The sequence below is a fragment of the Lynx canadensis genome, chromosome D2 (assembly GCF_007474595.2).
Source record: "Lynx canadensis isolate LIC74 chromosome D2, mLynCan4.pri.v2, whole genome shotgun sequence".
Taxonomy (NCBI): Eukaryota; Metazoa; Chordata; class Mammalia; order Carnivora; family Felidae; genus Lynx; species Lynx canadensis.
In genome coordinates this window covers 29,071,362-29,096,354 of record NC_044313.2, presented here as the reverse complement: position 1 = coordinate 29,096,354, position 24,993 = coordinate 29,071,362, and the positions used below count along the sequence as shown (strand labels likewise).

At 40.2% G+C, this 24,993-nt stretch overlaps 2 protein-coding genes across 5 annotated transcripts in view; one reads left to right on the top strand and one right to left on the bottom strand.

Moving 5' to 3' along the window:
* Positions 1-418: 418 nt before the first annotated feature.
* LOC115527519 (cytochrome c oxidase assembly protein COX15 homolog) lies at positions 419-20,252 on the bottom strand. Of its 3 annotated transcripts, none has more exons than XM_030335207.1 (9): positions 19,977-20,252; positions 18,544-18,734; positions 16,723-16,845; positions 16,246-16,432; positions 14,282-14,449; positions 12,694-12,775; positions 11,213-11,367; positions 9,362-9,475; positions 419-457 (listed from the first exon to the last, which is right to left on the bottom strand). In XM_030335207.1, the coding sequence occupies exons 1-9, from the start codon at positions 20,064-20,066 to the stop codon at positions 455-457; spliced, it is 1,113 nt and encodes a 370-aa protein (XP_030191067.1). In that variant the 5' UTR covers positions 20,067-20,252; the 3' UTR covers positions 419-454. The 3 variants fall into 3 exon arrangements, with proteins under 3 accessions (XP_030191067.1, XP_030191066.1, XP_030191065.1); XM_030335206.1 differs by lacking the exon at positions 419-457 and adding an exon at positions 6,180-6,230; XM_030335205.2 differs by lacking the exon at positions 419-457 and adding an exon at positions 7,822-8,393.
* CUTC (cutC copper transporter) overlaps positions 20,216-24,993 on the top strand; it is a 26,151-nt gene continuing 21,373 nt past the window's right edge. The window contains exons 1-2 of one of the 2 annotated variants that reach the window (XM_030335218.2): positions 20,216-20,427; positions 23,487-23,558. In XM_030335218.2, the coding sequence (XP_030191078.1) occupies positions 20,367-20,427; positions 23,487-23,558 (133 nt within the window). In that variant the 5' untranslated portion in view covers positions 20,216-20,366. The remainder of the gene's footprint in view (positions 20,428-23,486; positions 23,559-24,993) is intronic. The other variant, XM_030335219.1, reaches the window with a different exon arrangement.

Here is a 24,993-nt window from a genome sequence, read left to right as displayed (position 1 = left end):
CTGTGCTTCTGTCATTTGTTCCCAATTAATAATTTTGCATGATATCTCATTAGCGAGAAATATAAGCCATTTGTTCTCCAAGAGCCAATTACTTCTACATATTGCTGTCTCCTAAGAGTCTGTCTCCCTTATAGAACCAGTCTACCTTGCCTCTGCACCTCTTTTTGCCCTCGGTTGTTAAAGATTTTTTTAAGATCTCTATTGCATTTCTGCACTTTTCAGTAGTCTCCTTGTGAAGATAATTACAGTTTCATTAAATTCACATCCCACTCATTCCTTTGAATCTTACCAGCCAGTCTTCTTGATACCAGAAAAATGAATCTGAACTGCTTTAGTACTTTTATCATTAGTGAGACAGGTCACAGATGTCAAAATCAGAGTCCGTGCTGATAGGAGTTGTGATGCTTTATTAGCCTTACGATGGCACAACCCATCACTTTTCTCTGACTTCTTCTTACTAGGACATAATGAAAATAGGTATAATACTCAGTTATCTAGCATTACATTGACTTAAGTTGCAGTTAACTCTAAGCCAAATTTTACCATCTTTGTCTCTGTACCTTAACTCCTTGAATTGACTTTCCTTGGCATAGGGAATTTAGTCACTTTCCAACAACCTTGTGTTTATCCTTTAATGTCCTCCAAAGGATTCTGCCTCCCTCTCCTCAGCCTGACAGCTTTCTTTAACTTCCAGGGCCTTAGGCTGTGATTATTAAAATGTGGTTGATTGAGTCTGCCATGCATCTGTTAAGCTCATCTTTTTAGTTATTAACATTTATTATCACATCCACATTTGTGTTGTTGAAGTATAGTTGACATATACTTGTTTCAAGTGTGGAACATAATGACTCTATTTGTATACACTGCAACATGATCACCACAATGAATCTAGTTTCCCCCATCACCATATAAAGTTATATGACATGCAACACAGTGTTATTGACTGTAGTCACCATGCTGAACATTACATCCCATGACATGACTTATTTATTTTATGACTGGGGTTTGTACCTCTTGACTCCCTTCTTCCATTTTGCCAGTCCTCCTTCTCCCCTGACTCTGGCAACCTCCAATCTGTTCTCTGCATTTATGAGTTTTGTTGTTTTTTTGGTTCCACATATAAATGAAACCATGTGGTGTTTGTCTTTCTCTGACGTATTTCATTTAACGTAACACCCACAAGGTCCATCCATGTCACAAATGGCAAGATTTCATTCTTTTTTATGGCTGAATAGTATCCCTCTGTGTGTGTGTGTGTGTGTGTGTGTGTGTGTGTGTGTGTACACATCTTCTTTATCCATTCATCCATCAATGGACACTTTGGTTGTTTCCTTATCTTGGCTATTGTGCATAATGCTGCAGTGAACATAGGAGTGCACATGTCTTTTTGAATTACTGCTTTTGTTTTTTTTTTTTTTTTTGTCTTCTCACCATTTTTAAAAAATTTTCATATTAAATATAATTTATTGTCAAATTGGTTTCCACACAACACCCAGTGCTCATCCCAACAGGTGCCCTCCTCAATGCCCATCACCCACTTTCCCCTCTCCCCCACCCCCCATCAACCCTTGGTTTGTTCTCAGTATTTGAGAGTCTCTTATGGTTTGCCTCCCTCCCTCTCTCTGCTTTCATTTTCTTCAGATAAATAGCCAGAAATGAACTTGCCAGAAATAACCAGAAATGGAACATGGTAGTTCCATTTTTAGTTTTTTGAGGAACCTCTCTACTGTTTGCCATTGTGGCTGTACCAATTTACATTCCCACCAAAAGTGCACAATAGTTCCCTTTTCTCTACATCCTCACCGACACTTGTCATTTCTTATCTTTGTGATAATAGCCATTCTGATAGGTGTGAGAGGATATATCTCATGGTTTTGATTTGCATTTCTCTGATGATTATTGAGCATCTTTCATGTACCTGCTGACCATCTGCATGTCTTCTTTGGACAAATGTCTGTTCAGGTCCTCTGTCCATTTTTAAATCAGATTGTGTTTTGTTACTAAGTTGTAGAAGTTCTTTTTATAATTTGGATATTAACCCCTTATCAGGTTTATGATTTGCACATATCTTCTGCCATTTAGTATCTTGCCTTTTTATTTTGTTGATGGTTTCCTTTGCTGTGCAGAAAGCTTTTTAGTTTGATATAATCCCATTTGTTTATTTTGGTTTTTATAGTCATTGCCTTTGGAGTTAGATCCAAAAAATTATCACCAAGAATGATGTCAAGGAGCTCACTGCCTATGTTTTCTTCTAGGCGTCTTATGGTTTCTGGTCTTATATCCAGATCTTTAATCCATTTTGAGTCAATTGTTGTGTATGGTGTAAAATAGTGGTCCAGTTTCATTCTTTTCCATGTGGCTGTCCAGTTTTTCCAACACCATTTATTGAAGAGACTTTCGTTTCCCCACTGTGTATTCTTGCCTCCTTTGTTGGAAATTAATTGACCATACATTCAAAGATTTATTTCTGGGCTCTCTATTCTGTTGTATTGATCGAGCGTCCATTTTTATGCCAATACCATATTGTTCTGTTTACTATAGCTTTGTGATAAAGTCTGAAATCAAGGGGCATGATGCATTCACATCCATATTTTCATTTTTGAAATAAAATAACTTCTACTTATCGGTATTATCTAAATAGATGCTCTCCCTACCCCTATTAACATGCTTTTGTTTTGCTTTTTGTCAGGAGTGAAAGACAAGTGGGTGGTATGATTTAAGGAAAAGAAGACTGGACTTTACAAATAGCCGGTTTGGATTCTTAGTCCTGGCTTTGTCACTGACTAGCTCTGGTACTCTCTAGGCAAGTCACTTGCCCTCTCTGGTTCTTTTTTCATCTATAAAACAAGGTGGCTAGACAAGATGCTCTGAGGCTAGTTCCAAAGGAAGAACTGTTGGCCTAAGGAACTAAAGGCAGGAGAAAATGTAGGAAAATGGTAAGAGTTTCAGGAACAGGATTTTGGCCTTTGGTTTAAAAGGACAGGATGACCAAGAGAGCTGGTGGTCCCCTCCTACTTTATCACTGACATTAAGGTTGATGGGAATGGAGTTTCCAACAGCAATCATTATACATAAATTTCAGAGGATGAGATTTTTACAGCTGGGATTTTAGAGTTCTGTCTTTTGTTAACACCTTGGGTTTTATGAATGATAAAATTGAGGCCCAGAGCAGTAGTAATATGTGCAAAGTCTGAGTGAATGGTCTCCTGGATCCAGTTTTCTCTGGTTTCTGTACCACAGACACACACCTTTGAAGCTCCAATGAAGCTCCAATGAAGTTCTCATTGACAGAATCTTCCTGCAAGATTGTGTATTTCAAAGGAATCTATTCTTTATAATACAGCTGATTACAAGTAACCATGCCCAATCTTTATAACTGCTTCTGACATTCATTTGTGATGGCTTTGCTCACATTTAGGAATAAAATATGAAAGAAACACTTTGTTAGAAATGGCACCCAGTTGTTACCACATTTATTCTACCTTCTATATTTCTTTTAATCCTTTTACATTTTAGATGTTTCTTTTAAACAATTTGCTTAATTTTGTACAATTTTCTTAACCACAGCGTCTAAGCAATTCATTTGATGGTTATAATCAAAATTATTTAAAGTATAAAATGCCTATCAGATCTACCTCATTAATGAACTTGGCTGTATTTCTTGGGCAGTTCTCAGACTCCGTTACAGAAACAAAATGCTGTTTCTTTTTGCTGTCTTTAAACTTCTTTTTTGTGCTAACTCAGAACTAGTATCTAATTTCCCTTTGTGCTGTGGTATATGATATGACTTCATTTGGGATAAAGAATTAAGGTAGAAGTAGCAACAGATACTTCAGTTTCTCCCAGATTAGCTTCTTAGGTCATGCTTAGTGTGAGAGTCCTGCTGGTAGGGCCATATGCTCTAACTTGTGAGGATTTTGTTGGTGTTACAAAAAATATTAGTTAAAAAACAAGAACTCTTTTATTATATACGAATAGACTTCCCTTGTATTATTACATAAGTGTTTTTCTTTTGCTATAATTCATTATTTCCAGTTTGTCAGTACCATTATTAGAGGGACAGAGGAGGTCAACATCCGTTGACCCTGTGTTTCTCTGGAAGTCTGAGCACTAAGGAGATCCTTTTATTTGTAAAATTGAGTTATTACTCATAAGGGTTTTTTACTTTTAAAGTGTATGCAATCATGGCCTGCCATTTTTATAAAAACCAAAGTTGAAAAAAACTTCTGAATCACAGGATGTTTATAGCCATGCATGTATGACTTCAGGCAAGCTGAGGACGTGTCTACTCCTGAGCCTCTCCTTTTTAAGTAGTGCAGCCACTTGTAGACCCTCTGGCAGCCTACCACTCTGGTTCTCCAGTATTAAGGTAGCCCTGATGCTTTCAAAGAAGCCCTTCCTGCAGAGGACTTGCCAGAGTTTGGCCTGTTAAAACTGCTCGTGGTGAAGGCTCTGCGCCTTATTAGCTTCATAATGCTTTCTCTGCAAGCAAGGATCCTAGACAAATACTTTGATTTCTGGTATTGCTGTCATTATGTTGTGTTTGAAATTCTCATTCCACAATTCCTCTTTTGTTGGAGCCCTGAAGTATATGCCTTATCTCTGTTATTTCTGCCTTGAACAATGAACTTTGCAGTGTTGAAAGGCATCTTTTTATTATGACCCACAGCTAGACACTCCCTTCTCGCTTTCAAAAACTGAAGGCTGCTTATGTTGCATCACTTTTGGGGGTTGCTAAGATTGTATGGTTTTCGAATGCTTCACATTAAATAATTTTGCTCAACAGTTCTTAAAATTCTGTTAAATACGGTTATATCAGTGTTGAACAAAAAGTGCAATGCATATTAGAGATGTATTGTCTCTTCTGCAGAGACATAGGTATATGTGTTTCATATGCCTATATATAACCCACCATACGTTCCAGAACTGGAAGAATTGCTACACATCAACTGGTTATCCTAACGTCATGATCATCACTTTAGGCAGTAGCTAATTGTTACCTCCTCTACAATGGGACAGCATTTGTCAGTGTAAGTTAAAAACAAGACAATTCTAGATTGATAAGAAAGCCAGGTGTTTTCATTTCTCTTGATGTTTTAAAAACAACTGACAGAATTATTGACAGATTTTAAGGGAAATTCATTTAATCTTCTAGGTGTATGATGACTTATTTTGAAAGAGGTGTCTGGGACCTCAATCGGTAATTATCCATTTTCCATTCATTCATGCAATATTTGGTATGTGTTTGGTGCTGGGAATAATGCAAACATAAAAATAATTCAGATAATCTCCATTTACCAAGAGCTCGTAGATAGCCACAATACAGTTATACAGCTAAATGCAACCAGTATCGGTTTTTCCAAACTTACTCATCTTTAATAAAAGAAAAATGAAGAAAAACATCTAGAACTTGAACTTATTCATTCATTGCTACATTGTTGGAGGGAACTTTAGAAACACTAGCATTTGGCTTTTTGGGTTGGGTTTGGGAGTCATGAGATGATGGATGGGAACCTGCACCTCTGACCGCAGTTCCCTTTAAGAATTCTATCTAGAAGAGGTGACATCCCATTAACACACTAATAGGATCAGATTAAATGAGATAGGGTTGGGCAAATTTGGAGGGGATGGAAATAAGCTGGTCAAAACTTCCTTTTTTTTTTTTAAGAATATCATTTTTTTTCTTTTTAATATGAAATTTATTGTCAGATTGGTTTCCATACAACACCCAGTGCTCATCCCAAAAGGTGCCCTCTTCAATACCCATCACCCACCCCCCCCCACCCCCCATCAACCCTCAGTGGTCAAAACTTTCTAAGGTAACTGGTTTATTAGGGGCTAGGCCACGGGTGTCTAAACTTGTCTGCATGTTGGAATGACCTAGGAAATTTAAAATTATGTCTATTACTGCTTCCAGAGATAATGATTTAATTGGTCTTAGGGGGAGCTTGGGCTTCAGGATTTTCAAAAATTCTAATTTGAAAAAAATTAGAAACTACCTCTAGCAATAGCATAAGCCCCGGGGTCATCCAGATTTTTTTTTTTTTAATCAAAGACAAACTATTACTTTTGTTTTGCTAAGAACCACTTGAGGATGGTAGCTGTTAAGTCACAGTGAAACTCACAGAATACTGGAGTTGAAAAGGAATGGAGATCATCTCCTTGAGACTGTAAATGGGCAAACCTTAGTCCATTTATGGCTCCCAGATGTGTTCAGCCTGTGTCATGTACTAAAAAAAACCTGAAATTAGTTGCCAACCCTTGAGAGCTTTCACATAAAAATCTAAATCAGATCTGACAACTCTAGACCTATAGAGCAGCAACAGGCCAGAGCTCAGCGGTGGTTTAGTTGAATAGTTGGGACACCTGCTTTTCCACTTTTCCACTGTCCTCACCAGCTGCACCCTAGTGGGCTTTTGTTTGGATCCGACTCTTGTCTTCTACAAAACTAAAAACTAGCTTTCTGCACCTTGTAGCCATTGTTCCCAGCTCTGCTCTGTCTGAATGTTCTACAGTTCAATGCCCCTACTTCCTTCAAGTATTCCCTGTGTGGTGTGAGTTCTGGACTCCTCACCATCCTGGTCCCTTCCTCTGGAGACATACTTAGTAATCAGTGCCCTCCTTAAATGGGGTACCAATAGCGAAACACAGCACTTGCAACTGAAGTATTCTGAGTGCAGCTGTGACACTTCCACTGATGAAATCTGAAACACCACTAATTTTTATCAGTGTCATTACACTTTTGGTGCAAGTTGAGCCGATGGCCAACTGAAATCCCTGTCTTCTTTATATGAAATGATAGGATGCCAGGTTTCTCTATCCCAAACTTATACAACCTATTTAATTTAAATGAGGATGTTACATTTATATTATTTAATTGTATCTTGATGGTGCCACTCTGGAATTGTTTTGAGTTGTGACATTCATCTATTATATTAACAATGTTGGGTTCCATCCTCAGGTCTGATCTTTCTGATGCCTTCATCCAAATCACCGATTCAAAAAATAAAACTGAATAAGAGCCCTATGACATGTCAAGATAGACCAGAATTATAATTTGTTAATCAAAAATTTGTTCACATATCTTAATAGATGTCCAAGTACTATGTACACCATCAAGGCCATACTTTTCTTATCCATGAGGCTGTTACGAACCTCTCTCAGGAACTGATTCATACTATCTATTCCATGTGACCTAGCAATGTTATAGCAATCAAAAGAACTAGGTTAGTGCTTGACGAATCCAAGTGGGTTACTAGTGATTATTTCCTTTTCTAAGTACTTCTAAGCCATTTTGTTACATATAGACATTAAACTTGTCAAAATCTACCCTTTCCCCATTTTGAAAATCAGGATACTAGAAGACACGTATTTCTCGCTGAAGGCTGTCTGGCTACTTAAGGTATGCCAAGTCCTTCCCTTTGAATCTTCACCTGATGGAAGTGGAGATCATAAGGAATTTCTCCTTAGGCATAATTCAGGACTCGGGGTCAAGGAGACAAGAGCTCATGCATGTCGAATCAAGAGCTTGCTAACATTAAGAAACCTAGACAGCCTACTAAAAAGGAACAAAGGCAGACATTTCTCTACGTTAAATTTGGTTTTCAACAAAAAAACTAAATTTATAAAGTTTTTTTTAATGTTTATTTTTGAGAAAGAGACAGGGTGTGAGCACAGGAGAGGCAGAGAGAGAGGGAGATAGAATCTGAAGCAGGCTCCAGGCTCTAAGATGTCAGCACAGAGCCCGATACAGGGGTTGATCCCACGAATCTAGAGATCATGACCTTAGCCAAAATTGGACGCTTAACCAACTCAGCCACTCAGGTGCCCCTAAATTTATAAAGATTTTAAAAAGGAATATTTAGTTAAATATACTTAATGACACTCTTGATCCAGGGACTTTGTTAAAAACAGGCAAAGAATTTTATTTTTTTAATGTTTATTTTTGAGAGCACACATGCATGTGAGCAGAGGAGGGGCAGAGAGAGGGAGACAGAGGATCCAAAGTGGGCTCTGCGCTGACAGCAGAGACCCCAGTGCAGAGCTTGAACCCACAAACCGTGAGATCATGACTCAAGCTGAAGTCAGAGCTTTACTAAGTCACCCAGATACCCCAAAACAGGCAAAGAATTTTAAATAACTTGACCAGTTTGGAAACCACTTGGTATGCCAAGGACATCCTTTTAGAAAACTCCCAAGTTCTTGTGCTCTCTGATGAGCTCTCAAATGCACTTTCAGCCATAGGAAGCTGATCCTCGGAATTATTTTGGGACTCTTCGGAGTTCATTCATGAGCCAAAGGGCAACACTAAGCAGAGCCAGGGAGCCTGACTGGTGAGTGGCAGCCAAAGGAGTTGGAACGTACATTAGCAGAGTGCTAATGCCCAAGCCCACCTGTTACACAGGAAAGAATGCAGTAAGAAAAGCAGGAGCCACAACTTCAAATGACTGGGCATAGACAACCAGATACATAAATTTCCACATTCTCCCATCAGAACACTAAAAATATATATTTAAGAATTTTCACAAGTAAATATACTCACAACAAAGGAAATTCAAACAAAATAAACCTAATATTCTCTTTAATTATACTTCACCCTAGCCCAGTTCCCCCGCGCCAAGGTAGTTTATCAGTTTCTACACACTTACACTTTTTCATAGATGTTTACAGAAAAACATACTCCTGTACTTTTAAAAATTGGATTGTTCTGCTACTTGCTTTTTTCCACTTAACAACATGCGTCTTGAGATCTTACTATTTTAAACTGTTACACAGTATTCCACAGTATGGGTGTGCCATACTTGTATATTTAGGTTGTTTCCAGCTTTTTACTATCACAGCAATTTTACCATGAGTTTCTTTGTACATAGCTCTTTGTGCACTGGAATATTTCTAGGGCAGGAACTAAGAAGTCACTTTTCTGGACCAAAAGATTATACATTTAACATTTTAAAAGATAATGCCAAACTGCCCTCTGGAAAAAACTATACCAACTCATGCTCTCACCAAGAATATATGAAGGTATCCATTTTCCTATGCCCATGCCAATACCTGGTAATCTTAAAAAAATTTTTTTGCCCCAATCTAACAGGCACAAAGTGGCATGCATTGTTTTAATTTGCTCCTCTCGGATCCATGATGCTTCTCTCGGATCATGAATGAGGCTAAACAGCTTTTCATATTTATTGGTCATTCATTGTTCCTCTTATGAGAACTATGTATACTCATATCCTCATTTTATTTTCCGGTTATTAATCTTTTAGTCTATTACAAATATTGAAATCATTTTCTCCTGGCCTGTCACCTTCCTTTTTTAACTTAGTTTTGGAGATCCCTCAGACCAAGAAGAAGTGGTTTATACCTGTGTATATGCCAAAGCTAGCAGAGTCACTGCTGCCATTTTGGTCCTTCGAGGAAGGGGAATTCTCCGGGAAAGGAAGTAGAGCACTGTCACGGCTGTAACTGAAGTGATTCCCTGCAGAAAGGAAGGTATCTCACCAAGTGCCAGGAAGAAATGTCCCACCCTCCTGACTTCTGCTCATCTTACACGTATCTTCTCTAGAACCAGTGAGTCACCATTAAGCACTTTCTTATACCAGGCAGAGAACGACCTGTGGCTCCACCTGTGATTACTCCTCAGTCTCCTCCATGTTCTGCTTGCCACTTAAATGTTCATGTTCCCCAAGGCACCTATCACTCTAGACATTCTTACTCACTCTTCTCAGTGATCCTTTCCAAATTCCAACATGGGTGCACCCCTCAGGGGTAGCTCTCACTTTTTAAGTCATTCTTTGCATCCTTATGCCTAATTTTATCTCCTCTCGAATCCTGGGGTTTTTTTCTTTCTTTCTTTTTTTTTAATGTTTATTTTTGAGAGAGAGAGCGTCAGCAGGGGAGGATCAGAGAGAAAGGGAGACACAGAACCCAAACCAGGCTCCCAGCTCCAAGTTGTCAGCACAGAGCCCAATGCAGGGCTCAAACCCATCAACCGTGAGATCATGACCTGAGCCACAGTCGGACGCTCAACCAACTGGGCCAACCAGGTGCCCCACTAATCCTATATTTTTAAAGTGGGTCTGACCCCAGCACATAAGGGTTATTCTCCTGGGCTGTGAGTAGAGAAGGTAGTGGTGCTGGCAGCTAGTGCTAAAAACAAGTGAAAGTATCATTTTCCTTCCCGCCGCACTTCAGTAAAGGATTGGCAATAGGGTCTCCTTTCCCACTCCATGATGTCAAGGAGAATGTTCGTCTATCATTTTTTACATCTATTTCACTTTTCCTTTTCAGAGCTGTCCAGGATGACAATTTCAACGAGACTCTACTTATTACAAAATGTTGGCAAAGAGGCCTGAGCCCACACAAGGTAACCATGTGCCAGTGTTGCCCTTGGGGGTCTGAGTCCTCTGGACCTCCGTCTTTGGGTGTGCTCCAATCACCTCATACCCAGCACACCTCAGTCTGATGACATCCTTCATCTCCAGCCCAACACTCATTCTAGTAGTCCTATTTCTGGGTGTGTTTTAAGCATGCCACAGAATAAACTTTGGGATCTTCTTTACCATCATTACTACAGCCAATCTTCTCCTTAGAGCCTGTTTGTGATCCACTGTTCTCTTCAAGTTCTGCTCCCCCACACAGCCTAGAGCCCCACCACTCTCACCTGCAATACTGCAATGGCACCTCTGCTTCTTGCTGGCCTCCTTGCTGCCAGTCTTTCCTGACTCCAACGTATCACGCCCAGCTACCAAGCCAATCTTAACATGACTCATAGCAGGCCCTTAATAAATATCAGCTTAAATAAGATGACAAACATTTTAGCTCCCTGGAGTTTTGGTTCAGCTCTGATAGTTATATGTTCAGCAGCCTATCTTTGCCCTTTCTTCTCTACTTGGCCTCATTTCCACTAAAATGACTCTCCTATGTGTGTGCAAGATTGAGGGAAGTTATCCTTTGCCAGATGGCAAAAGGCATATTCCAACTTTAAGAAGATGGCAGTATCCCAAAAGCCAGAATTTGGCTGGAAGGGGTGTGGGTAATTAGGACAAAAACATCACATCAGAGAACTGGTGCTGAATTTCTCCCAAAAAGAAAAGGAAATCTAGTGCCCACTCTGTTCTACCCTCTCTTAGTGCTGCCATTAGTGCCTCAGACACCCCAAAGGCTGTGAGAGGCTCCCTGTGCTCAGTAGCCAGTAACCAGCAGCCAGACTTACCAGAATCCGGTGATCAAACTGCACCATGGTGGGATTCTCAAAAACATTCCTCAGGATGGGGGAGAAGGTAAAGAGATCCTCTGGGATCCAAGATTCTCCCATCTTCGGGAAGGAATTGTAAACAAGCCCAGCATCCAGCCCTGCCACAAAGGCCCCTATATTCCAAGGCAAATAGTATTTATTAAAATGAGATACAGAGGAGATCAAATACTAGTTTTGGCATAGAAAAAGTTTATTATCCCAGAGACAGACAAAAAGGAATAATCAGAGAACAAAAAGATCTACAGAAGGGTTTCTAAACAGAGAATATACATCCTAATCACCACGGGAATTTAAAAAAAAACAACCCACAAACTGCATCCTCACCTGCTCCCACCCCAAGATTCTGGCATGCCTCCCTTAAAGGAAAGAACTAGAAGCTCTGGAACAAGGCATATTCGATAGAAACATCCTGTTAGTGATTTTGATGCCCTCCTTATCCCACTACGAACCAGATCTATTCGGGAAATGCTTTTCCCCCAGATACCTGCGTAATATACTCCTTCATTTCCTCAGGTCTCCACTCAATATCACCTTATCAAAGAGATCCCCTCAATGATCCTATATAAGACAGCACTTCCCCAACCTCACCTCTATCCCCTTATCCTGCTTTATTTTTTTCTTCATAGCACTGAACACCATCTGCCATATATTTTCACTGTTTATTGCCTGTCTTCCCCAAGTGCTCAAAAAAATGTTGGTTGAGTGAACACAGAAGTGAAAAAAAATTTACAAACTAAATCCTGGATAAACATGTAAAATATCCATGAATTAATAGATGACTGATCCATTATTTATGATAAAAGAGACTTTGTTTTTTTATAAATAGCATTTATGAAGTCAGAATTCATGTTCTTCCACCAAAAAGGAGAGGGGGCACAAATAACTGGTTTGATGGTTTTATTTACAGCAGTGCTACTCAACAGAACTTTCTGTGATGATGGAAATATTCTCTATCTGCCATCCAAAATAGTTGCTAGACACATGTGGCTATTGAGCACTTGAAATGTGGCTAGTGTGACTAAGGAACTAAATTTTAGATTTTATTTAATTTTAATTATTTAAGTTTAAATAGTTGCTACATGACAGGTACTGTTCTAAGCACTTCACATCTATTACTTATAGTACACCATCATCTTCATTTTACAAATGAGGTCACTAAGGCCCAGAGAGGTTATACAGCTTGCCCAAGGTCACAGAGTTCATAGGTGGTAAAGCCAGGATTCGAACCTAGGCAGTCTGGATCCAGATAAATGCTCAATATTTTTGTTCAACTGACCGGAAAGCAGGGTTTTTGGAAGGGAGGAAGGAACAGAAAACAGAGGGTGAAGATGGTGGGTATGAGAGAGGCAGGTGTGAAAGGGAAATAGGAAGGTGCAAGAGGAAAGGACAAACTCCCCCCTGGAGTTTGTCTAGAGCCTGTTGGATGAGAAGAGTCCTACCTGAGAGAGCTGTAAGGAACACTAGGCCTGCTGTTCCATGAGCACATCGCCTCAACCACAGAAGCTGACGAGTTTCAGGCAACTAAAGAAGAAAAGCATTCAGATAAACTGTACTGCAAGAACCACGGGAGGCAGCAAAGATCTCCAAGGCCAAAGTCAAGTGACAGTCTGAAGCCTCATTTTCTCTGACTCCCTAAATAGGTTGAGCATTCCCAGCAGATATTCTGTTCAAATATGCATCGTATTTTACGATGTTTATACATTTACTATGTCTTCCTTGCTATCCTGAAAGATTTGTGAAGGCAGGAACTGACATCTGTCTTGCTTGGTGAAGTAATCCTAGCCCAGTGCTCAGTGTGTAAATACTCATTACATATCGTTTCAAAAATGATTTGCACTGCATTTCCCATTGGAAGGGAAAAATGCTTCACCATGTTTGAAATGATGTGGCTTAAGATAGAGGACTAGATTTTCATGTTGTTTATGTATGATATTTAGTGCTTTGCAAATATAGTCAGAATCAAAATGCCTAAAGTAGAGACTCTTCCATTTAGTGTTTTGTTAATATAAAAATTTGATTTTATTTTTACTGTAGCCAACTTCTGATACTAATCAGTGAAGCAACAAATATTTATTAAGAACTTTATAAACAGGTTACCATAAAGATACAAAGGAGTTAAGGAGTTAAGTCAGACTACTGTCCTTAAATGGTCTATAATCTAGTACATGAAGAGTGAGGTATCATTAGAAAGATAACGTAGGACAATCTATCAGTACTGTCCAATGGAACTTTCTGTGATGATGGAAATGTTCTATAATCTAAGCATGTGGATTGTCTACTGCACCAATGTTTTGACCCCATCTGGCTTCCCTGTGGGGATGACTGCCAAGTCTACAACTCCTCTCCTTGTTGGGATTGAGGCTACTTACTCCAAGTACCTACTGGATAATTCTACCTAAAAGTCCTTTGTCATCTCAAACTTCATTACATGGACAGGTTATCCAGGCCAACCATGACTTTAATACCAAAAATAATAGTCATTTTTAGAAAAACTAGTGTTTTCCTTTGATCAGCATACAAAGAAAATATTTCAGACAAGATCACTATATTGTCAGATTTGATGAATGATAGGTCCCCAACTAAAGAATAAACAGCCCCCATGGCTCCTGTACACCATCAAAGGTTCAGAAACAGCTTCCATTCTGGCCTTCCTCCATCCCTCTGGGAGTCACAAGTAAGGCTCTTGTTGCAACCCCTTCCTACCTTTTCTAAAATTCATGTTTTCACTGTTCCCAACAGGCAGTGCAAACAGAATATTCGGCTCCTGTACTAATTTTCCTTTGAATGAGTTGTTCCAGCTCAAAAGAGTAATGACACATTTTCCTTTGCAGTTCCAAAGCTTTCTAGAATCTCAAAGTTCAATGCTTCTGTCATATTTGATTATATCTAATTTCTGGTAAATCGGTAGATGTTACTAAGGGAATGTGTGCATTTTGATTTATAACTTCCCATAAGAAGCAGAATTTCTGTTCCTGTGACCCTGTCAGCATCTGTGTAGATGTACTAACAGCATAGACTGACTTTTACCTTGTGCTGAGGGAGCAGCAGTGAGAGTGATGTCCACAAGCTGGCACAATAAAGAACAAGGGCTGATCCCAGGTGGGCAGCAAGGCGGTACTGACTGACCCGAGGGATGTCATGGGAGTCTGGTTTTTCTTCTAATCCACTTTTCACCATATACCATCCCAACAGACCCTAGAACCAAAAACAGAAGGGGCAAATAACACACAGCTGGATCTGTCTATTCAACTTTACTATCTGAGAAAGCGAGTTATCAATTATCAGTACTCCCTACCTGACCTCTCCTTTCCATATCTTCCCATATCCCCAGTATCCCAGGAGTCGTAACCTATCCACATTTTCACACATAGCACCACAAATACTTAACCACTGCTTAGATTAACATTTTATTCAAGTATAAGCCAAATACAGAAAAGTACACAAAAGTGTATCTATGGGCAAAACCTTAGAAATACTTGCTATAATTTAATATTATTTAAACCAGTGAACTATAAGAATAAAAAGAGAGTTTTTTCTATACAAACTAGATCATATGCTTTGGAAAAGCTTTGATAAAGATAACTGCTTAATAACAATCATTGTCAAGTTAGTAGGAATAGACAATTATAAAAGTTTTGGGTAGAGGGGAGTAAAAAATTTGTAAGGCTTTGCCAGCAGATTGCTTTGCAAATGTCTAAGTTCCCACTCTTCTTTAAGGAAAATGAAATGAAATAATAGTTTATGAGGATGCAAGAGATCTGAAGTTAAATTCCGATCAGAGGACTTAAAGAACAGGTCTTAGCTCTTCATTAAAAAAAAAAAAAAAAGTAATCAAAGTACAGGCTTAAGCTTAAAAATGCAAGGTATGTATTATTCTGATTCTCTGCTTAACTTTTTCAATTAACCAAACAACTGTCAGTTTCATTTCTATCAGATAAGATATAGCCCTTTCACCCCAACTCTCCCAAGTCAATAGAAGCATGTCAAGAGGTGGGATTCTCCCACCTCTTCTACATAGCTCTCCTCAGGAAATCTTCTGGGGCATGTCTTTATCCTTAGTGATGACCCTGGATGGTCTAATTATCTTGATTTCATCTGCATAGGACATTGGAAGAAAAGGAGTGTAAAGTGTGATTTGCCAGCCCCACTTTCTTCTTCCCATAACCCCATGTGCCATCTTCAAATTTCTACCGCCCTTGGAGTCGATCTTTAGTGGGGTTTTTTTTTTTCATTCTAAAATAAACTTTCATTTTGTTTTACCAACCCTTCCCTAGGTCTTAGGGACATTTACTAATGTCTCTTTACCTGTTTCTATTGCCTCTATTTTGTCTCTTCCATCTCCCTCTTTAATTCTTTCTAATTGGTTCATATTCTTACTACTTCAGAGTCAAATTAACCAATTAGCTTCTTCCTGATCAAATTCTGATGTTCCTTTGAGCTCTAAGACTCTCTCTGAGGGCGTAGAATCATGACCCAAATACTCATAAGTACCTTCTCTCATATTCCTTTTCTTGGCTCTCAGTCTCAGTCTCACCAAACCCTTAACTGTGGGAGCTTTCAAATTTGCTTCTTTAGCCATTCTAGCACAGAAAAGCCATAGAGCAGACAAGTGAGAAAAGGGGAGGAGAAAAGAACCCAGGAAGAGATCCATGACAGGAAAGAAACTCTTGTGACACAAAAATATATTTACTGAGTGCTTACTAATTCCAGGAACTAAACTAAGTATTGTATATGCATGATCTATCTCATTTAATAGTCACACAAGTCAACCAGTAGGCACTATTATTATCCCTATTTACAGGTAAGGAAAGCATAGCCTACCGAAGGTAGACAACTTGCCCTACTAAGTGGCAGCTGGGCCACGCTTGTAACACTAAAATTCATCCTCTTACCCACTCTGTAATACAGACTCAGATTCTTTCCTTAAAAACAATACCAACCAGGAAGCTCCTGGAAGCATCTCTGGTTTCCCAAACTTGAATAAATCTCACCTGGAAGCAGACTAACCCACACAGGGCAAGAACACGTCCTTTCATGCCACGGCTGAGCCAGCCCTTTCTCCAAAAATAGGCAGCAGGCAGGATGTATGTGAGGCCCACAAGGCGACCCCACATTCGATGTGAGTACTCCATGTACCAGATGAACTTGAATTCGGCCAGTGTCATATCATGATTCAAGCTGGGAGGAAGGGAAGTCAAAAAAGAAGAAAGAGGAAACATCCATCTGATTGTTATTTACCGAGAGAATGCAGGAGCATTCTCAGTTTTGAAGCTTGAAATGAAAGGTCTGCCTTCTTCCTCATCCGTGACCCCAGGATCACTCTGGAACTGGAGGTTTAGAGTAGAAAGCTCACTAAACATAACTGGAGCAAATATCAATAATGGAATCTAACCATTCTGAAATGCTGAAATACGCAAAAGATTGAGAAGGCCTAGTGGGGCGTCTACCTGATTTTCTATAATACTTACATTTTAAATTCTGGAAATTGCTGATATTTTTGGAATTCTGCTTCCCATTCCTCTTGGTGTGTAGGTGGCTTCATCTCCTTTATTAAATTCCAGTCTACCATTGAGAGGCCAGACTCTGTCAACCTTAAGATAGGAAAGAAATGGTGTGTGCACACATGCACGGGTGCCCATGCAATGCTGGATTTCTCATGAACAGTTAACAGAAACGGGGATCTGAACTTAACCCCTCTAAAGGTAAACACAACATTTCACTATATCCTTTTTTGACACCTTGCTTTCTTCTTACTGCTTACAATTTCACCAGAAAGAGCTGCCATCAGGTACACATTTCTTGACTCCTTATTCTCTCAATCCTTTCATTCAACTCTCTTTACCTCTTTCTTTCACTAACATTCCTTAACAGGTAATATCAACCCTTACACCCAAGAAATGTGCCCTACATGGATATGAGACATTATTTACACAGGGAAAAGAGATTTGTTAGATATAAAACAGTTTAGATTCTTGAGTGAATTTAAAGCTAATAAAATTCAAATGTGTTGCAGTTTCCCATAACGGCCTATACAACATATGATATTTTGAAATAAGGGTATAGGGAATGCGGAGGAAATCTGAGCAACACATACTGTATTAACACCAGAAGATATTTTCACCAAAAGGAGCAAGGATTCCTAAGGTAAAAGGCTGATTTTACGTCAGAGGCAAGAAATGTAGAAGATGAACCTGGAACATCATATCCAGAAAGCAAAGAATTAAAGGTTACTAGTACCCTGTCAAAAAAAAAAACACAAAAAACCCTGGAGACAATTTGAAGAGGCTCCCATTGACTAAAGATGGAACAATCTGAGCACACCATCAAAGCAATGGATTGAAACATCAAACACATTTAAACCGATGAGCTCATAATATGTAAAAAACCAAAAACTTTATTGATCACCTTTGGAGGATGCTTGGGAACCAATTTATTATTTTCAGAATTGGTAAATAAAGGGAATTTATTTATCCTGCCTTTCCTATACAAACTGTACAAACAGTACCTTAGGATAACCAAACTGTTGATGAGAGAAAGTTCCTCTTTAGAGTTGAGCTAATAAATTATTAGAATTTTGCAACTGTAATGAAATCATGGATCTAGGCAATGATAATCAATGGCTGTTGGTATCTCTAATAGACACCAGATATTTATGAATGTTGTAATCACCTATGAAGGATTTTGCCCCCTGCTCCCATCCTGAATCTGATCAAGCAACAACCCATTTACAGGAAATACAGGGGATAAGGGAACATGTTAAACGCCACCACAAGTATGCAATCAGCAAAATCCAGACTGTGGGAAACTCCATATGACAAATCAGTTGGGTTTCTTTAATAGCAAAAAAAAACCAAAAAAACAAAAAAACAAAACTACAAAGAATGGGGGAGGAAGGGAGAAGAATCTAAATCTATAAAATCTCTTTATAGATTTAAAGAGACCTAAGAGGCATATGAACCAATTGTGATACATGGAACTTATGTGGATTTAATTCAAACGAACTATACAAAAAAAATTTTGAGACAAATTTGAAAACTGTATGTAGAGGGAAAATACATAAAAACAATGCATATCAAAACAGTTAAGACCTAAACAAGTCTTTACGAAGGGCTCCTAATAATAAAACTCTAGATTGTTCTATAGCAGGGCAAGTCATCCGACATGTCCCTCTGCATATATAAAATGAGGGAGCTAGACTAGATGATTCCTAAGGACTCTTCCCCCTTAGTCATTCCATGTTTCTACTGATGACCCAAATAGCTGACTCTCGCTATGAGCAAATTACTCACCTAGTCATTCCACCAAGAATAACTGCTCCAGCCACTGTTCCACTGCAGACCAGGAGCCATCGGCCCACCACCCGCTCAGCAGCTTTTGAGGGAAGGGACACTGTACCCCTTCCAGACTGCAAAGCTACTTCAGAGATGGTGCTGTATTGCCCTGGCCTTAAGAGGTGCCTGATCCCACAGCTGCAACCACACTAAGGATCAAGACAGACAAATTACAACTGGAGACAGAGGGAAAGGCCTCAGTCCACTACTCTCATACACAGTCCCACTCTGTCTAGAGTGGAGTACCCTGCACAGTCACATCTCCACCGCTTCTGCTCTAGTAAATCATCATCTCCTATCCAAATCACTGCATCCACATCCCCCTTCACCCCCCGCCACCCCCGCACCTGGTTTTCCTGCCTCTAGTCTTGCCTCACTCCAATCCATCCCCATACCACATGAACCTTCTAGTCTCAGCATGCTTCCCCCAGACTTAACTCCACACCTAAGTATGGATTTTCTTTCTCCTGTGGGAATTTAAACATGACTTCTCTGACTGGGACGCTCCTTGTTGTCTAATTGGTAACATCAACTATAGATCTTAGTTTAGTTGTCACCTCCTCTGGGAAGTGTTCCTAGACTCTGCCAGGTCTGCAACAAGTCGTTCTCACACTACACTGTACCTCCCCTATCTCAGCCCTTAACACATTGCAATGTACTTCAGGTTCATTTGTCTCTACCAACCACTAAGCTAGGAGTGTGGGGCAGCAGTATCCGGTCAGTCTGGTGCTTTCCCTCCTGCAAATTTCATTTCTAACACATTCCCTTACATAACAAGATCTTAATAAAGATTTGACAAATGAATTACAAGCGAATTAACTGTGCCTTCCTCTAGGGTGGGAGACTTTTGGTATTTATCTTTCCTAACACATAATAATCACTCAATAATTATTTGTTGAGCAAATAAACACCCTCTTCTGATTCTGTCCCTGAGTCCAAAGGTTCGTGTTCTGTTTCCTAACTTTAGACAACTTAAATTAAGCCTCAATTTCCTTCTCTGTAGAATGGGATTATAGTTCCATACCTGACTACCTGAGGGCTTTTAGCAAACCTCAAATATATAGGTAAAAATTACTGAGCTTTTACTATGTGCTAAGCGCTTGCTGTATAGGAAATTATTCAATCCTCCCCAGAAACTTATGAAGTAGGTATTGCAATTCCCATTTTACAGACGAAGAAACTAAGGGACAGAAAGGTTACCTAACTTGGCTGATATCACACAGCCAGTAAGTGGCAAGTCCAGATCTTTAACTCAGGGGCTTTGGGCACAAAGAAATGCGTTGTGAATTCTAAGGAACTACGTCAATGTGATGTCGAATTATCTATTATTTTTCTCCTGACTCTTTCGCCCCATGTCCGATTCCGCGATTGAGTCGGCTGTGGTGCGGTACCTGCGTTCTAGGCGCCGCCCTAGGACCCAGGAGCCGGAGGCACGGGCTCCCCATCAAGGCCTTCAGGCGCGGAAAGAGTAATCGCTGCATACTGAAGACAGTGTAAAGAAGCCACCTCCACAACCCAGCACTCTGTGGTCCCCTTTCACCGCCGCCGAATGGAGAAACACATCCGGGTCATGCAGCGCGAGCTCCTCCTTCTCAGAAGACAGGGGCGAGCAGTGACTGCGACTGCGCCAGACACTCGTCTTTCGCGGGGGCTGCTGGGTCTGGGTGTCGGAGACGCGCCGGGGTGCGCGCAATCATCAGGCCGCGCTTCGTTGGGCGCGCGCGCCGGAACCCAGACCCTGAGTAGAAACCGAAGACGCACGAGGGAGGGACGCGTCGAGCATGAAGAGGCAGGGGACCTCCTCGGAGCGGAAACGGGCGCGCATACCGTCCGGGAAGTCCGGTACGGAAGGGGGTGGGGAGGGGGCGGTCGGCCGCTTTCGCTGTCAGGGGCGGGCCTACGGGAGTTCTCTCGGAGTCCTTTCCCCGGCTTCTCACATCTCTCAGCGCGGCAAGTTCTGTCGTTCTGGCTTTAAACGTGTAGAAGCTGAGGGCCTGAGAAGGGGCTTGTAGCGAGAGTGACGCGGCTCCGGAACCAGATGTGTGGGTTTGCATCCCGGCGCGTCTCGTGTGCGACCGTGTTCAAGTTGGTTAACTTCTTTCAGCCCACGTTTCCCGTCGCCACGCGAGGCTGCGAGTCCCCACCCCGTGGCAGCGCTGGGACTGTTAGCTGTCCAGCGCTGAACACAGCGCCTCACCGTGGTGACCTCTTAGTAACCTGTAGCTGCTGCGGCGGGGGTGAGGACTGTCCCCAAAGCCGCACCGCTGCCAAGCGCCCGAGCTTGTGGCTGCCCCACGTCCCGAGTTCTTGCTGCTGCGCCAGGCAGGGTGGCGTAGCAGGTGCTGGGGAATTTGGCAGATCCTCCGCCTCGTGAACTCTCGGTTTCTCCAGACCAGCGGTTCTCAAGCTTTTTGATCTCAGGACCCCTTTCCCCTCCTGAAAGTTATCGAGAACCTTAGAGACCTCTCATTTATATAGGTTAAATCTATCCGTATGGACCGTATTCGAAATGGAAACATTTTAAAATGCTAATTAACTGGAAACCCATTACATGTTAACACCAATAACATCTGTGTGCGTGTGTGAAAAATATCTTCCTAACAAATAGAATGCCAGTATTTTATATTTTTGCAAATCTCTTGAAGATCTGGATTAATGGAATTGCTGTACCTGCTTCTGCTTTCAGTCTGACATGTCAGGTAGCCTCTTGAAAATTCCACTCCACTTGTGAGAGAATGAGAGTGAACAAGGCAAATAAAGTCTTAGCATTATTATGAAAATACTTTTCACTGCAGAGACTCTGAGAGGGTCTTAAAGGCCCCAAGAGGTAACTGGACTACCACACTTTGAGAACTGCTGCTCCAAACAAATGTCTTTGATTCCCACAAATAACTTTGTTCCTGGACAGCTGTCATAGCCTTGTGTGTGCGCCTCCACCCTCTCCTGGCCAACGTCCTTTCTCCTGGGAGGCAAATGGTACCCCAGCTGCATTGTCCAGTCAGATTGATGTGACAGCTGGTCTGGGTGGCTATCAGGAAACTTGGAATGAATGCAGTGCTATTGGTTAAGAACATAGTGTGGCACTTAACTCTTTCACAGTTTGAGACTGATCGTCTTCTTTTACATACATGAGACCTTTGCAATTTGATGTAAGCAGATGATAGATTTTGGTTTTTCAAATTAAATAGCCTTTTTTAAAACGATAAAAGCAATATTGGCTAGGAAAAAAAAGCAACATAGAAAAGTAAAAAAGAGGAAAGTAAAAGTAATTCCAAATCTGCTACCTAGTAGTAACCACTATTAGTATGTGGTGCACATTCTTTCAGGTCTTATTGCATGAAGTGTACATTTAATATTCTGAATTGTAAACAAAAACAATGTGCTTCACTTACAGAAAAACTCAAAACTTTATTTTCATCACACTTGTAGTGTAAATACATGATTGAAATTTATGAATTTATAATTATTCAGCCTCTGGTAAATCTTTGCATGACTGTTGTATACCAGGGTGGACACTGTGCTTGCTATGGGTGATGATAAAGATTTCTCACATAAAGACTTTATTTAGGAACTTTAAGTCAACGAAGAGTGAACAGACACTTATCTGTATACATAATAATAAGAGGTAGAAAGTAATTAGTGTTTTAAAAAGGTACAGTTAGTTTTTAAAAAGGAACACATAATCTATGAAGAGTTATATGAGTTCAAAAGAGGGAGATACAATTTCCTACTTTGAGAGAGGGGAAATATGGAAATGTGATTTAATGTGAGTCTTGGAAGATTTTACCATTCAACAGTGGAGCTGGCACGGCTTTGTGGATTGAAGAGATGGCCATAATCAAGAGCAAGGATGGGAATTGGGGGGAACTGGAGGTATATAGAAGAAAGAGTATGTAGTTTATTAATGATAACTGTTTTTGAACACACAGTGAGTGCTCTCCAGTTTACATGAATTATTTAGTGCTCACTACTCTGAGGTAGGTACTAAAGCCTACTTTGCTTCATAGAAAACTTAGGCTAAGTAACTTGTCTAGGGTCACACAGATGAGTAGTAGGGCCAAAATTTGAAGTCCATCCTTTTTCTTAAACATGATCTTTATAAAAACGTTTAAACATATTCTGAAAATGCTGAGAAACATCAAAAACAATCTAACTTAGAATGTGATGATGAGGTCTGTGCTTTAGGAAAATTAATTTGGCATTCAGTGTGTATTTTCCTCAGTGTAATTTCTTTTTTTAAAAAAATTTTTTTTTTTAACGTTTATTTATTTTTGAGACAGAGAGAGACAGAGCATGAACGGGGGAGGGTCAGAGAGAGGGAGACACAGAATCTGAAACAGGCTCCAGGCTCTGAGCTGTCAGCACAGAGCCCGACGCGGGGCTTGAACTCACGGACCGCGAGATCATGACCTGAGCCGAAGTCGGCCGCTCAACCGACTGAGCCACCCAGGCGCCCCTCTCAGTGTAATTTCTTATACATATGTTTGTATACTTATTTCACAGTTTGGAGACATCAGTTTAATAATCAGTATGCTGTTGGGGCACCTGGGTGGCTCAGTCAGTTGAGCGACCCACTTTGGCTCAGGTCATGATCTCACGGTTTGTGGGTTTGAGCCCCGTGTCAGGCTCTGTGCTGACAGCTCAAAGCCTGGAACCTGCTTCGGATTCTGTGTCTGCCCCCTCCCCTCTCTCAAATATAAATAAACGTTTAAAAAATTAAAAAAAAAATAATCAGTATGCTATTTTATTGCACTCATGGTCTCTAATATACTTACCTACTTGGATTATTGGATTTGGACATTGGACATTGTATTTTGGCAGCAAAATATAAAATAACGGTGGTAGATTGGTCTGGATGGATAGTACCATCATGAAATTACATTGTTCTCCATGTATTTTAGGAGCAGCAAATGGATTTCTCATGGAAGTGTGTGTTGATTCAGTAGAGTCAGCTGTAAATGCAGAAAGAGGAGGTAAGACAAAAGAGAATGAATGACAGTTGGCAGTCCCTGTAAGAATCTGAAAATGAATCCTGTTGAACTGATCTTGGGAGCCATTGTGATTACTAAGGATCCTAGTAATCTTTTTGAAAACAGCCAACCGACTGGAAAACATACTGGAAAATTATCATCTTCTAATCTTACTCCTCCAGTAGATCACATTTTGAGTCAAGTGTCTACAGTAGTGCTTACTCACCAACTTCATTTTTTTTAATTGAACTTAGCAAAGACTTCATTTTTTTTTTCAAACTATTGATTTAAAGATGATTTAAGAGATTTGCTTCCATTTTTATCATCGAGACTTTTATCATTATCTCTTTTTTAAAATTTTTAAAAATATTTATTTATTTTTGAGAGAGAGACAGAGACAGAGCACAAGCAGGGGAGGAGCTGAGAGAGAGGGAGACACAGAATCTGAAGCAGGCTCCAGGGTCTGAACTGTCAGCACAGAGCCAGATGGTGAGGCTCAAACTCATGAACCAAGAGATCATGACCTGAGCCGAAGTCGGAAGCTTAACCGACTGAGCCACCCAGGTGCCCCTATCATTATCTTTCTTTTAACATTATTTTTACCTCAAAGTTTCTTTTGTGTTCTGAACCTGCTTTAATGGGAAGCATAGAAATTCCCATAATCCCTGGGGGGGGTGCCTGGATGGCTCAATTGTTTAAGCATCCAGCTCTGGATATCTGTTCAGGTCGTGATCTTGTGGTAGTGAGATCTAGCCCCACGTGGGGCTCTGCACTGGCAGCATGGAGCCTGCTTGGGACTGTCTCTCTCCCTCTTTCTCCCTGTCCTCCACTCATGCGTATGTGTGCGGACGTTCTCTCTCTCTCTCTCTCTCAAAATAAATAAATGCAAAAAAAAAAAAAAAAAAATTCCCATCATCTTAGGATCAGAAATTTTTAAAAACATTTTATTATGGAAAATTTTAAACATATACAAAAGTAGAACAGTATAACGAATCCCCACATACCCATCACTCAGCATCTACTGTTTTCAGCAAGTGCCCAATCTTTCATCTATATGGGAATCAGGATACTTTTTGTAAAGAGCAGCATAGTATATATTTTCAGCTTTGCTGGCCGCATTTGGTCTTGGTTGAATAATCTTTTTATATATATATATGTATATATATATATATATATACATATATATATATATATATATATTCCTCTGAAAATGTAAAAACCATTCTTAATTTGGCAATAATGAAGAGTGAAATGCTGATACATGCTACAACATAGATGAATCTTGAAATTATTCTAACATTGCAAGTGGAAAAACATTAAGTGGAAAATCACAAAATACCACATGCTGTATGATTCCACCTATATGCATTTTCCACATTGGTCAAATTTTGGAGAAAGAAAGTAGATTAGTGGTTGCCTAAGGTTTGGGGGCATGGGA